This window comes from Alligator mississippiensis, chromosome 6 (assembly GCF_030867095.1).
Source record: "Alligator mississippiensis isolate rAllMis1 chromosome 6, rAllMis1, whole genome shotgun sequence".
Classification (NCBI taxonomy): domain Eukaryota; kingdom Metazoa; phylum Chordata; order Crocodylia; family Alligatoridae; genus Alligator; species Alligator mississippiensis.
This window is the reverse complement of record NC_081829.1, coordinates 100,415,252-100,428,221: the sequence shown is the minus strand read 5'-3', so window position 1 is coordinate 100,428,221 and position 12,970 is coordinate 100,415,252. Positions and strand designations below refer to the sequence as shown.

Here is a 12,970-nt window from a genome sequence, read left to right as displayed (position 1 = left end):
CGGGGTTGGTAACCCGGCGTCCGGGCGCGTTCTTCCTGCACTGCCTTAGTGACGGGCCGGCAAGCTGGGCCCGGGACAGCAAACAGCGGGGCCGGGGCGCAGCTCCCAACCCGGGCGGGGCTGGGCCGTCCGTGTCCGAAGCCCCGGGGTTGCGGACCCCCGCGCACTCGGGCGCCCGCTCGACCTCGTGGAGAAAAACGGTCCCGGGTAAAGCTGCTGAGGAGCGGCCAAGGCCCCGGTGACCCCCGGGCTGTGGCCCCCGGGCAGGCCCAGCCCTCCTGCCCCAGCGCTGGGGCCATTCCCAGGGACGCGGCCCCCGGGCCTGTGAAGGTCATTGCCCGGCTTGTCCCCTGGGCGGACGGGGAGACGCCCCAGCCAGGTCTCTTGCCCCCTCCAGCCGGGGGGTCCTCGGTGCCCCCCAAACAGGTCTGGCGGAGGGAGTTGTGGGGGTTGGGGCCCGATCCTGCCCTGGCGGCAGGTGGGAAGGCGGCGCGGGCCCAGCCAGCGCCGGTCGTGGGGGGGCCCGCGGCAGTTCTGGGAAGCGGCATCCGGCCCCGCTGCTCCCGGGAGACGCGGCATCCTGTCCAGCCTCGCAGGAGACACCGCCCTGAGCCGGGGCTGCGCGGACACATCCTCAGCCCGGGCCTCGGCGGCCGCGTCGGGGCCGGGGGGCTGCTGTCTGCGCTGCGGGCAGGATCAGGGCCAAGCGGCACACGTGTGTCAGGGCCCGAGGGGCTGCGGGGGTCAGGAGGGAGCCAGCTTGTGCGCCCCGTGGCGGTAGCCGCAGCCCAGGGCAAGTAGGGGCGCCTGCTCCAGCGCCCAGGGGTGGGGGGACCCCTGTCAGCAGGTGAGGGGGGCCCACGGCCGGCTGCCGCATGCCCCCATCTTCCCGGGACGGTGGCACAGAGGAGGGGCGTCCTCAGCACCCGTCCCCACCCCAGCTATTAAAACCTCCTCCCTGCCGGAGCCGGGCACACAGCCCAGGGGTGCGGGCTGCCAGCCCCTCGTTGCCCGCCTAGCCCCCCTCGGTGTCCTGGAGCTGGGCGCCGAGTCCCCAGGGCCCGGCTCCCCGCTCCTCCCGCCCGGCCCCCGGGCGCTCCCAGAACCAGCGAACCCGGGTGTCCGGGCTCTCGGCCCGCAGCTCGCCCTGCCCTCGGGCGCTGAGCTGGGACCCAGGCGTCCGGCTTCCTGTGCGCTGTCTCCGGAGCCGCCGGGCCGAGCTCCCTGTCCCAGGTAAGTACCCGGGGGGCAAAGACGAGCCCAGGGCAGGTGAGTGCCAAGCCCGGCTGGACGCTGGCAGGGGGATGCTGGGGGCACTGGGGCTGGGGCGGCCGGGCTGGACGGGAAGGTCTTTGTCCCCTCCGGGGTGTAACGGACGTCCGCGCCCCGCGGTGCAGGCGGGAGGGTCCGTCCGGCTGCTCCCAGCCTGGCTGCGGGGCGCTTGGCCGGGGGTTGCATGGGGTCAAGCCCGGGCTGGGAGGGCGTTGGCAAGGCCTCCGTCTTGCACGAAACTTAAACAAACCATAAACCCTGGCACCGGCTTTGTTGTCCCACAGCAGGAAGCAGCAACAGGTACTGGATTTTCTCCCTGTGCTTCCTGCTAGGGCAGGGCAGGGCAGGGCAGGGCACCCTTACCCACCTCCGCCGCGCCCAGCCAGGCATGGTCCGCGACTGACCCCACCGCTGCCTCAGCGCCGGCCGGACCGCTGGCAGCATGGCCCTGCGCAACCTGTCGCAGCCGACGTACGAGCCGCCCCCCGCATCCCTGGCCGGCAGTACGCCCGGGCTGGACAGCATGGCACGTGGCTTCCTGGGGCTGGTACAGCCCAACGCCTTCCCGGCTGGTAAGAGATACCCGACCCCACCGCAGATGCCCTGGGGATGGGCTTGGGGGTCAGCTCCCCCGTGCCTCAGTTTCCCCACTGCTCCCTTTGGGCTCTCCAAACCTGTGCCCTGCCCTGTGCCCCCACGGCCTCGGGAGCCCGGACTCCTGGGTCCTGCCCTGCTGCGCTGCGCCCCCATCCTGGGCTCTGGACCTGCCAGGGCTTCACTGCGGACCCCAGGCCGGGCTGGCATCTCCCTCGCAGGCCGTGTGCGGATGGGCAACGCTGCGGGGACCCGAGGCCTTGCCCACCGGGGCCGTTGTGCCAGCGGGAGGGTCCCCCGGGGATGTCCGTGGCCTGTGCCCTCCTCTGCTGCCCCGGGGACCCTCCCATCATCCGGGCCAGACTTGCTGCGGCTCCAGAACCACGGCTCCTTTGTGTCGCCGGGAGCTTCCCTGTGTGGCCCTTCCTGCTGCCGCGGCTTGGCCTCCTGTTTGCTCTGGTTGGCAAACAAGCAGGCGCCGGGCTGGGCTGCGGGGCAGGCTGCAGGCCAGAGCCGGGCAGGGGCTGCAGAGCCCGGGGCCGTGGGGTCCTGGCGCTGGCTGGGCTGCGTGCCCCGGGGCGGACCACCGGGGTCAAGGTCATGGCCTCGGGGTGGGAGTGGCACGGGTGCCCCCTGCCTGGGGGGGAATAGGTGACCCCGTGCCCCACCGCTGCCCCTTAGCCAGGCCAGGGTCAGAGGTCATGGCTAGGGGTCATTGCTCCGTGCAGCAGCCCCGGGTGGGGAGGGGGCTGCTGGGTCCAGGGCTCATTGTGCGACCCCCCAGCCTGGGGGCAGTGGGGCTTCTGGCTCTGCCCCCACAGCAGCTGATGCCCGTTGTCCATTCCTCTGGCCAGAGCTCCTGTCCCGGCTGATCCAGGAGCCGGCCCACATCACGGAGCCCGCCACGTACAAGCAGGTGCATGGCCCCCACCCCTGCGCTCCGCCCCCGTCGTGGGCACGGCGCCCGGGCCGCGCTGACTCTCTCCCGCCGGCAGGTGCTGTCGTACGAGATGGGCTTCCTGGTGTGTGCGGCCATCGGCCTCCTCTTCATCCTCCTCATGCCCCTGGGTGGTCTCTGCTTCTGCTGCTGCCGGTGCTGCGGGCGCTGCGGGGGCCGCAAGTACCAGAAGCTGGACCAGCGCACGGGCTGCCGGCGCCGCACACTTTGCACCATGATGCTGCTGCTCTCCGGCCTGCTCCTGTGAGTGCCGCGTGGCATGGGGGTGCACGGAGGCTAGTGGGGGCTGCTGTGTGTCATATGCCCTATACTGCCCTGGGGAACTCTCCCTTTGCTGCCCGGGGCAGAAACCTGTCCCCTGCCCCGGCTCTGCATGTGTCCCCATGCGTGACCCCTGTGGGGCTCCGGCTCCCCCTTGCACCACTGGACCATGCGTCTCCATGCCCAGCTGCAGGCTGGCTCCCGTAGTCCCCCTTGAATTCAAGACCCCCCCCAAAGTGTAACGGGAACTAAAGGGAGCTCCAGGCAGGGATCCAGCCCCGGGGGCACCCGGGGAGCCCGTCCACTATAGGCCTAGGAGGACTTGGGGGAAACCGAGGCAGAGCTGGGCATGAGTCTTGCCAGGGTGGGGGCCGGGGTCCCTGGCAGTGACGGGTGCAGCCCCTGGCCTGCACTGACCCCCCGCCGCGGCAGGGCCTGGAACGTCTGCGCCTTCGTCACCAACGCGCGCATCTCCCGGGCCGTGGGCAGCAGCTTCAGCACCTTCAACAGCTCTATGGGCAACCTGAGCACCTACCTGGACGACATCCCACAGGTACGGGCATGGGGGCAGGGGCAGAGGGGGGCACGTGGGACCAGGGCCGCGGCTGGGGCCTGACACCCTCGCCGTGTCCCTGCAGCAGGTGGATTTCGTGGTGAGCAGCAGCCATGTGCCGCTGGGCCAGGCCAACGACAGCCTGCGTGGTGAGTGTCTGGGGGGCACGGGCAGCGGGGCGGGGGGCTTGGCTTACCCTGACCGTGCCCCGACTCTGCAGACATCAGCTCCGTGCTGGGCAGCGCGATCGTGTCCAGCGTTGGCCGCGAGCTGCAGGGAGCCCTGGACGGCGCCGCGCGCCTGCTGGAAGGTACGAGGGGCCGCGGGCGCGGGGGGCTGCACCCAGCCGTGCCGCCCGGGGCTGAGGCCATGCCGCTGTCCCCGCAGACCTGGACGTCCTGCGCACGGATCTGCAGGGAGTGATCAACTCAAGCCAGCGGCTGCAGGACGGGCTGGATGGCGTCGGCCGCAACCTCAGCACCCTGTGCTCCCGCATCGAGCACAGTCTGGAGAGCTGCGGGCAGCCCTGCGAGCCCCGGCCCCAATGCCCCCGCGCCCCCGCCAACCTCAGCCTGGTGAGGGGGGTGTATGCCCCATGCCGGGGGTCCCTTTGGTCCCCAAGCCCCTCCCGGCCCGGCCCCCGCTGACCGCAGGCTCCCGCCCCCAGATGCCAAACGCGGGGCACCAGCTGGACCTTCTGGACAACCTGACCCGCTCCGACCCCCAGGCTGTCATCCAGCAGGTGAGACCCCCCCGACCTCCCGTGGGGCTACTGGTGCCGGGGGCCACAGGCCAGGCCGTGACCATGTGCGTCTCCCCCGCCCGCGGTCCAGGCCAACCGGTCACTGCACGACACGCCACAACGGGTGGAGAATGAGACGCGGGACCTGGTCGTGGGTAAGTGGTGCCCCCCGCCCAAGCCCAGACCCCCTGTTTCTGCACCCCGGCCCCAGCTGGTGTGGGGGCACGGGGCCCCCCTGGCCCTTCTCGGACCTGCGTGCTGCCCGCTGCAGAGGCGCAGGCCCAGCTGGACCAGATCCGGGGGGAGCTGTGGCAGGTGCGGGCCAAGCTCTCGAACCTGGACGCCCTGAGCAACGTCTCGGCCACCCTGCACAACGTCACCCGCTCCGCCGCCCACTACGAGCCGGTCGTCCAGGCTGTTGACCGCTACAGGTAGGGCCCGGCGGGGCTGCCCTGGGTCCAGGGTTTGCAGTGGGGGTGCCTGGGAGACCCGGGGGGCTGGGGGCCCCACTCCTAAGGGCCTGACTCTTCCCCTGCAGGTGGATCGCGTGCGTCTGCCTGTGCTGCCTGGTGCTGCTGGTGGTGCTGAGCTACGCGCTGGGCCTGGCGCTGGGGGTGCTGGGGCTGAACCCCGCCGCGCTGCCCGTGGACCGTGGCTGCCTGCCCAACACCGGCGGGAATCTACTGCTGGCGTAAGGGACCCCCCCCCACCCCGTGCCCGCGGCAGGGCCGGGCCGGAGCCCCACCTGGCAAGCGCTGACCCCGCTGTCCCCCCCAGGGGCGTGGGCTTCAGCTTCCTCTTCTCTTGGCTGCTCATGCTGCTGGTGCTGCTCTCCTTCCTGCTGGGGGGCAACGGCTACATGCTGGTCTGCCGCTCCTGGCACGACCGGCAGCTCTTCCAGGTGAGGGACCCCTGCCCCTCGCTCCCGACCCGCAGCCCCTGCCAGCCCAGCTCCAGCTCTCTGTATGTGGGAGCTGCCTGGGGGGGTCCTGTTTTTCTTCTGCCCCCGGCGCAGGCGGGTGGCTTGGGGGGGCCGGGGTTGGGCTTGGAGCCTCTGTCTCAGCCGCTCCCACCCCCACTTTTGCCTTCAGTTCCTGGAAACCCAGGGCATGATCCCCAGCTTCAACCCAGAGACGCTGGGGCTGCAGGGCCAGACCCTGAACCTCTCCCAGGTCTACAAGTCAGTGCCAGGGGTGCGGGGGCTCTGGCACGGGGGCAAGCATCAGGGGCTCTCCTGCCCCTACCTGATGCCCATGGGGGGGGTCTGGTCCCATCCCTGCTCTCCTCTGCCTGTTCAGGGCCCAGGGGTCGGGGGCAGGAACTTGCTGGGGGGGCAGGGGCTGCGGGTCGGGAGTGAGGGGCATCGGCAGGGCTGGGGGGGAGCAGGGGGCAGCAGGTTGGGAGTGAGGGGGACTGGGGAGCTGCTTGCCCCAGTCTCAGCCTTGCCCCCCCAGTGCGTGCCAGCATGATGCCCCGCTGTGGAGTGCCCTGGACCTGGGACAGGCCGTGCCCCTGGACGAGCTGCTGAACCTCAGCCAGGTCAGTGTGTGGACACAGGGGTGTACGTGCATGTGTGCACTCAGGCCCACGTGCACAGGTGTGTGTCCACAGATGTGCGCCCCGACGGCTGTGTGCACACATGTGCATGGCCGTGCAGGTGCACGTGTCTGTACTGCCGCCCATGTGCCTGCCCTGTGCGCACATCCCTGTGCCCGGTGGGTGCTGGTCGGGAGTGACCCGGCCCCCCGTGCTCACACCCCCCCACCCCTATAGTACACGACCGAGATCCGCGCAGCTTTCGCCGAGACGAACCTGACGCTGGCGCCGGTCGTGCTGCTGAGCACCGAGCAGACCGACCTGCTCCGCACCCTCGGCAATACCACCCGCCTCACCAACCTGACTGACGACCGCCAAAAGGTGCCTGGGGCCATGGGGGCAGCAGGGGACAGTCCGTGCTGACCCCTGACCTCCAGGGGAAAGTCCTTGCTGACCCCTGATCCCCTGCCCTCCCCAGCTGAGCACCATCCCGAGCCAGGAGCAGCTGCTGGGGCTGGCGGACGAGCTGGACAGGCTGGCGAACGTCATAGGCACCAGGGTGAGATGCTGGGGACTGAGCTCTGACCCCGACCCACAGGCCCTAGCCCCTCCATGCTCCTTCTTCTCCATTCACTGCCCCCCTGGCATCAGGGTCCTTTCCTCCCAGTTCTCTCGGGGCCCCTCGTGGCTGTCACCGGGATCCCGTCCCTGCTCCGAGCAGGGGGCTCTGGCCAGGAGCTGGGGGGCTCTGGGCAGGGGCAGGGGTCTTTGCAGCAGCTGCATCTCCACCAGGCGCCGGACAGGAGCAAGGAGCTGCGGGACGAGGCTGCAGAGCTGCGACAGCTGGACAAGGAGATGGAGACGAGGCTGCGCAGTAATGTGGTGAGTGCCGCCCCCCCAGCCACCCCCTCCCTCGATGGCCCTGGACCCCCTGACGCTCGCTCTGTCCCCAGCGCATCCTGAACGAGACCCTCCAGCGCCTGCAGAAGACGATGCACCAGGTCCCGGTACGTGGGGGGCTCTGGGCAGCTGCGTTTCTGGGGGGAGGGGCTGGGGGATCCCCCCCCGCAGGCCGCGCGGCTGAGACCAGGTCTGCTCATGCCATGCCAGATGCTGGTGGACTCTGTGCTGGAGCAGATGAAGCAGGCCGAGGTCTTCCTGGACACACGTGTGGCCGCCACCATCCAGAATGTGAGCGGCACCCCCCAGGCTTCGGCCCCTTCCCAAAGTCCCTTCCTTGCACTCACTGCCCCCAGCCCTGCCGGGGCCCTGCACAACTGACCCGCAGCCCCCTGCCCGCCCCAGCTCTGGTGGTGCCCCCCACTCCCCACCCACAGCTTCCTGCCCCCCTGGTGCCCCCCACTCCCGACCCGCAGCGCCCTGCCTCTGCCCCCAGGAGAGCCAGCTCTTCCTGCATCGGCTGCTTGGCTTCTTCGAGACCTACGTGGCCTGGGCCAAGGGCACCGTGAGTGACGCGGATGCGGGCGAGGGCAGGGGCGGAGGGGTGGGGGCTTCCTCCCCCAGGGCCGTGAGCTGTGCACACGCCTGCATCCCACGGGGGCAGAGGGCAGGCGTGTCCCCATGGCTGGGAAACTGAGGCAGGGGTCTGATGGCCCATCCCGGTCCCCGTGCACAGCTGACGGGCGAGCTGGGGCGCTGCCGCCCCGTGGCCCAGGCGCTGGACGGCGTCGAGACCATCGCCTGCCGCTACATGCTGGACTCTCTGGTGAGGGGCCGGGGTCAGGGCCGGGGCCGGGCTGGGGGGTGCGGGTGCGGGGCTGGGGGCACTGATGCCCGCTGCGTCCCCCAGAACGCCTTCTGGTTCAGCCTGGGCGCCTGCACCGTGCTGCTGCTGCCTGGCCTCATCCTGGCCACGCGGCTCGCCAAGTTCTACCGCCGCATGGACTACGCCGACGTCCACGAGTGAGGACCCCCGCTGTCCCAGCCCGCCCCGCCTCCTGGCTTCCACGCCAGCCCGGGCTCTGACGGGGAGGAAGGCGGGCACGTGGCTGGCATGACCACGACTGTGGTCGCTGCACCAGCCTCCGCCTGGCCAACATGGGGGTGGGGAGTCCCTGGTCACGACAGGCCTGGGGGGGAATTGGGACTGGGGTTGGGCTCCCTGCCCCCACAAAGGCACCGGCTGGTTTCACTTCCCCTGGCGGCTGCTTCCACCGGGCCGTGGCTGCCTGGCCACGGGGAACCGAAACCCTCGCAGCCCCAAGGGGCTGTGGGGTGGGGGCAGTGCCCAGCCCCCCTGACCCTGCCCCTCTCTCCCCGCAGGAACGACGCCCTGGAGATGTGAGTCCGGCAGCCGAAGGGGGTGGGCAGGCGTTGCGGGACATCCCCTTATGCCCCCTCCCTCACCCCCCGCAGGTTCGCGCCGCCCCCCGCCTTCAAGATCCCGCAGGTGGAGACAAGGCCGTGATGTCCCAGCCCCGAGGCCACGGCCATGGGTGCAGCTGCCCAGGCTGGGCCACGGGGGTTGCTTTGCCCCAGTGCCGGCACGGCTGTGCGCAATAAAGCAGTGTGTATATGAAGAGCCGAGCTGCCTGTCTGTGCCGTGGGGCAATGCAGGGCTGTGCCCCCGTGCCCACCAGCCCACTGCTGCCAGGGGTGGCTCTGGGGCTGTACCCCGAGGGGCTGGGTCCCTGCTCCAACCCTGGGGGGCAGGCAGGGGTCCCACTGCCCTGCTGGAAGCTGCCCTGTGGCTGCCCAACAGCTGGTGCATTGGTGCCCAGTGACCCCCACCCTGTCTGGGAGCCAGGGTAATTCACAGGGGGTCCAGATGGGAAGGGCTGCTCCGTGGGGTCAGGGAGGAATTTGCCCCCTTGCTGCAGGTGCTGGGGGGATTAAGCCGGAGCAGAGGCCACATCACAGCCACAGGCCTTGCTCTGCTGATCTCGGCCCTCGCCTCCAGGTTTGTAGGGGCCGGGCAGGGGCTGCGGGTGACCCGTTGCCCACCACCCAAAGGCTCGGGCTTGTTCGGCCTGGTCACCGCGACCCACTTCCCTGCTGGATGGGAGCAGCCCAGGCCCCGGCACGTGGGCTGCAGCGTGACCTGGTGCTGCACAAAGCCTCATTGATGCCGCCCCGGCCCATCGCTCCCACCCGGCAGTTCCTCTTCCAGGGGCTGGTTCCACGCTGGCTGGCAGCCACGGGGACTTCCCAGGAGGGGCCGACCTGCTGTGCGGGGAGGAACGAACTGCAGCTGGGGTGCGACATGGAGGGGACACTGGTGCATTTGGCTGCACGGAGCCACGTCCTCCCCCCACAGCTCCCAGGGCCGGTCCCCAGGCAGTGCAATGTGCCGGGGGCCTGTCTACACTGCGTGTCCCGCACCAGGGAGGCCAAGTGCCTTCCTCTTGCTTCCACAGCCAAGCTCCCTGGCTCTGGGGGCAGCTCACAGGCTCCTGGAGCGGGTGCTGGAGGGACGTACCCCGAGGGGCTGGGGTGGGGGGCAGTGCTGGGGGTTGCCCCCACAGCACAGCAGGACCCCCCTCATGGTGCAGCAGCCCGTAGCTACATCAGCCCCTGAACACGACGAGTCTCTTGCCCCAGTGCTGCGTCAGCAACCTTTATTGTCCGGTTTCCAGTCCAGGTGCTCGAGGGGTGTGTGACCGTGTCCTCGAGGGGGGTCGAGACAGGGCCCCCCTGTCACCAGGGGCCGTGCATTAGTGTCTGGAGTGTGGCAGTCTGCCGGGAGCGGCCGGCCCGGCTGTCTCAGGTTACCCGCTCCTGCGGAGCTGAGGCAGCAGAAAGGCAGGGAGGGCCTCACAAAGTGCTCGGTGTCTGAGCCGGCTCGGGGGCAAAGGTGGAGGGGGGTTAGGCCTGGACAGCCTGCAGGCCCTGGCACGGAGCTCCCCCGTGGCTCTGCTCGCTCCTCGGTGCGGCACGGCTGCTCGCTAAGGAAGGGCCACGAGCACTCGAGCTACCGGAGCTGGTCTGAGAGGCCTGGTGCGTAGGACAGAGAGAGGAAGCTGAGCCCCTGCCCCGAAGCACTTAGGGCCCTGCTGGTCCCGATCTAGTCTTTCACCCTGCCCTGGGGCTGGCTCCAGTGCCACGGACCGGGGCATGCTGGAGCTCCTAGCCCTCGACCCTCCCCAGGTGCCCCCTCCCCAGCGCCATTCACACGGCACCGCCTTGGTCCAGCCCGAGCGTGGCAGTCCTTGGGGCCAGCTTGGCACCTGCCCGGCGCTCCCGGGGTGGGGTGGGCGGGGGGATGCCGGGGCTCTGCAGGGCATTGGCGTAGAGCTCGTCCTGGGCCCGTGGGCACTGTGCCACGCGCTGCAGCAGCGGTTTCAGCAGTCCCACGGTCAGCGGGGTGCCCGGGGCAGCAGCGAAGGGAGCCGGCTCGCCCACCACGGGGCTGGGCAGGTGCTGCAGAACAATGGCGAGGATGTCGGTGGCTGCCAGGTCTGGGGGGCACAGATCCCACAAGGCGCCCAGGTGCGGGTCCAGCTCGCGGTGCTGGGCCACCTCGGCCAGGAGCGTGGCGAAGATCTCCTTGTTGAGCAAGGGGCTGCGTGGGCAGAAGCGGCGGGCAGCCTCCAGCACACGGGACCAGTGCCGCAGCCGCACGAGGAGCTGCACGGCCTGGAGCACAGCCTTGGGCCGCGCGCTGCACAGCAGCAGATCGATCTCCAGGTCCTCATCGCCTGCAGCCCCGGCCCGCCGGGTCAGCACGGCCAGCGCCCGCTTATAGAGGGGCACGCGGCCCTCGGGCCCGTCCTGGCTGCCGTAGGGCCATGCAGTGCCGGCATACTGCTGTGTCAGTGCCACGAAGCGCGGCAGCCACGCGGGCTTGTAGCGGTGCAGGGAGCCACAGATGAGCTCGAAGAGCGGGAGCACCCCATTGCAGCCCCCCTCCACCTCCCGCACCACCGGGCCCCCCAGCACCTTCTTCCAGATGTCCGGCGTGGCCCGGGCAACCAGGAGCCCGTCGGTGCCCTGCCGCAGCTGCAGGCTGGCGCGCACGGCTTTCCAGGCGGCCCGGGGAAAGGAGCGGAAGATGGTGTTCAGGTAGGCCAGGTTGTCCGGGTCCAGCTCCGAGTGCAGGAGGCGGGTGAGCTCCTGCTCCACCAGCTCCTCGCAGTAGCTGTCCACCTCGCCCTCTGGCGCGCCCACCACGCAGGCCTTCAGCACCTCCAGGCTGCGGTAGCTTTGCAGCTCCAGGCTCAGGGCGCTCAGCAGCTTGGCGTGGGGCCCCGGGAGCCCATGGGGCGGCTCGTGCTGGGGACGCAGGCCGTGGTGCAGGATGGCCGCCAGCGCGATGGGCGCCTGGAACATGCCGCCCTTGCGCAGCTTCTCCACCGTCAGTGGCGCGCTGCTGAGGCTGCGACGCTGGTAGTACTTGCAGGCCTCCTGGAAGACCAGCTCGGACAGCGGGGGCTCTGGGCGCCCGCCCGGCTCCGCGCCGCGGGGGACGTAGCTGTAGATCCCCGTCGGCATGAGGAGCTGCAGCTCCTCCTCGTCCTCCAGGAAGTGTACCTCCTTGGTGCTCAGCACCATCTTGTCCAGCAGCCGCCCGCTGCCCAGGTCGACAAGGTACAGCAGTCCGGCCAGTGCGCAGGCCAAGGTGCCGCCCCGTGCGTGCAGCTGCGCCGGGTCTCCTGGGGCCAGCGCGCTGCCCCCCAAGTCAAAGACGCAGCGCTGGGCGCCGTTGGGCTGCAGCAGGTCCACGGCGCCCCGGGGGCTGAGCAGCAGCAGGTCCCCCGAGTCCGACAGGGCGCAGGTGTGGATGTCCAGCGGGTCCAGGGCGGGCAGGAGCCCCGCGCACCCCGCCACCAGCTTCTTGAAGTCCAGCTCTCCCGCGGGCGGCAGGGGGTGGCTGCGGAGGAGCCCTCGGGCGGGCGCAACCAGAGCCAGGCGGCTCTCCTGCGGGCACCAGACCAGCAGCAGCTTGGCGGCGCCGGCGTGAGCGTCCGGGGCGGGCAGCAGGAAGACGTGGCGCGGCGAGGCCAGGATGCGGTAGCAGGGGCAGTTGTGCAGCACGATGCGCACGGGGCCCAGGCGCGCGCCCTGCTCCGCCACCTCCAGCGCCCGGGTGCAGACGCAGTAGCGCAGGGCGGCGCGGGCCGGCGCCGCGGGGGCGTCCATGGGCGGGCGCTCCTCGCACCACACCAGGCCGGCGCCCTGGCTGCCCACCGACACCACGCGGGCGCGGGCGCCCTGGCACAGCTCCAGGCTCTGCAGCAGGCGCCAGCCCACTGCCGGCACCGGGCGCCACAGCTCCGCGCGCCCGCGCTCCCACACCACGGCCAGCGCCCACGGCGTGCCCACGAACGCCACCCCCGCCACCGCCCCGTCCCCCTCCGCGCCCGCCCGCCACGCGTGCTCGCCCGCCCCCTCCGCGCCGCCCCGCCACAGCGCCAGCGACAGCGCCAGCACCGCCGGCTCCGGGGCCGCGGGACGCAGCACCAGGTGCCGCCCGTCCGGGCTGCCCCGCACCGCGCCCCCGCCCCCGCCCAGCAGCGCCCGCAGCCGCCGGCCCGGCCCCGCCGCGCTCAGCTCCCACACCGGCCGCAGCGCCCCGCCGCGCCGCATCCCCCCGCACCCCCGGGCACCCCGCCCGCACCCCCGCTGCACCCCGCCCGCAGCACCACCCCCGCTGCACCCCGCCCGCAGCGCCACCCCACACTGCCACCCCCGCTGCACCCCGCCCGCAGCGCCACCCCACACTGCCAGCCCCGCTGCACCCCGCCCGCAGCGCCACCCCGCTGCACCCCCGCGCAGCCCCGAGCACCGCACTGCCACCCCCGCTGCCCGCCTGCAGCGCAGTCACGAGGCGCGGGCTTTCCGCTCCCACTTCCGTCCCGGGCCGGGCACGGCACGGCTCCGCCCGCTGCTCCGCCCGGGGCCGGCTGGGACAGTGTGTGCGCGCGTGTGTATGCGGGGTGGGGTGGGGGTGGCTTGCACGCGCATTTATACTGCAGCTTGCACGCGCGTTTATTGCCGCGCCCACCCTTGTGTTTGCACGCGCCGGTGCGTGCACGAGGGCTGTGCACGTGCCTGGTCACGCGCGCTTGCACGAGCACTTGTGCGCCTACCCGCC

The 12,970-nt window shown here is 71.4% G+C and overlaps 2 protein-coding genes across 2 annotated transcripts; one reads left to right on the top strand and one right to left on the bottom strand.

Moving 5' to 3' along the window:
• Positions 1 to 420: 420 nt before the first annotated feature.
• On the top strand, positions 421 to 8,456 carry LOC102562650 (prominin-1-A). The gene is made up of 26 exons (XM_059730243.1): positions 421 to 1,233; positions 1,557 to 1,572; positions 1,659 to 1,844; positions 2,721 to 2,782; positions 2,862 to 3,067; positions 3,518 to 3,638; positions 3,724 to 3,787; positions 3,859 to 3,948; positions 4,026 to 4,213; positions 4,306 to 4,380; positions 4,472 to 4,535; positions 4,652 to 4,811; positions 4,919 to 5,071; positions 5,158 to 5,281; positions 5,472 to 5,560; positions 5,835 to 5,919; positions 6,154 to 6,297; positions 6,395 to 6,475; positions 6,709 to 6,798; positions 6,870 to 6,923; positions 7,027 to 7,107; positions 7,313 to 7,381; positions 7,553 to 7,642; positions 7,727 to 7,839; positions 8,200 to 8,217; positions 8,293 to 8,456. Exons 3-26 carry the CDS (start codon positions 1,715 to 1,717, stop codon positions 8,342 to 8,344), a joined length of 2,403 nt encoding a protein of 800 aa, XP_059586226.1. The 5' UTR covers positions 421 to 1,233; positions 1,557 to 1,572; positions 1,659 to 1,714; the 3' UTR covers positions 8,345 to 8,456.
• A 1,024-nt stretch (positions 8,457 to 9,480) lies between these two features.
• HPS6 (HPS6 biogenesis of lysosomal organelles complex 2 subunit 3) lies at positions 9,481 to 12,462 on the bottom strand. Its single transcript, XM_014603539.3, has one exon. The coding sequence runs from the start codon at positions 12,460 to 12,462 to the stop codon at positions 10,045 to 10,047; it is 2,418 nt and encodes an 805-aa protein (XP_014459025.2). The 3' UTR covers positions 9,481 to 10,044.
• Between the last annotated feature and the right edge of the window lie 508 nt (positions 12,463 to 12,970).

Excerpts from the sequence above, each read along its gene's own strand:
- LOC102562650 (XM_059730243.1), top strand. The coding sequence starts at position 1,715 with ATGGCCCTGCGCAACCTGTCGCAGCCGACGTACGAGCCGCCCCCCGCA. Across the intron at positions 4,214-4,305 it reads CCCCCGCCAACCTCAGCCTG|ATGCCAAACGCGGGGCACCA; the intron begins GTGAGGGGGGTG and ends TCCCGCCCCCAG. Across the intron at positions 5,072-5,157 it reads GGCGGGAATCTACTGCTGGC|GGGCGTGGGCTTCAGCTTCC; the intron begins GTAAGGGACCCC and ends TGTCCCCCCCAG.
- HPS6 (XM_014603539.3), bottom strand. The coding sequence starts at position 12,462 with ATGCGGCGCGGCGGGGCGCTGCGGCCGGTGTGGGAGCTGAGCGCGGCG.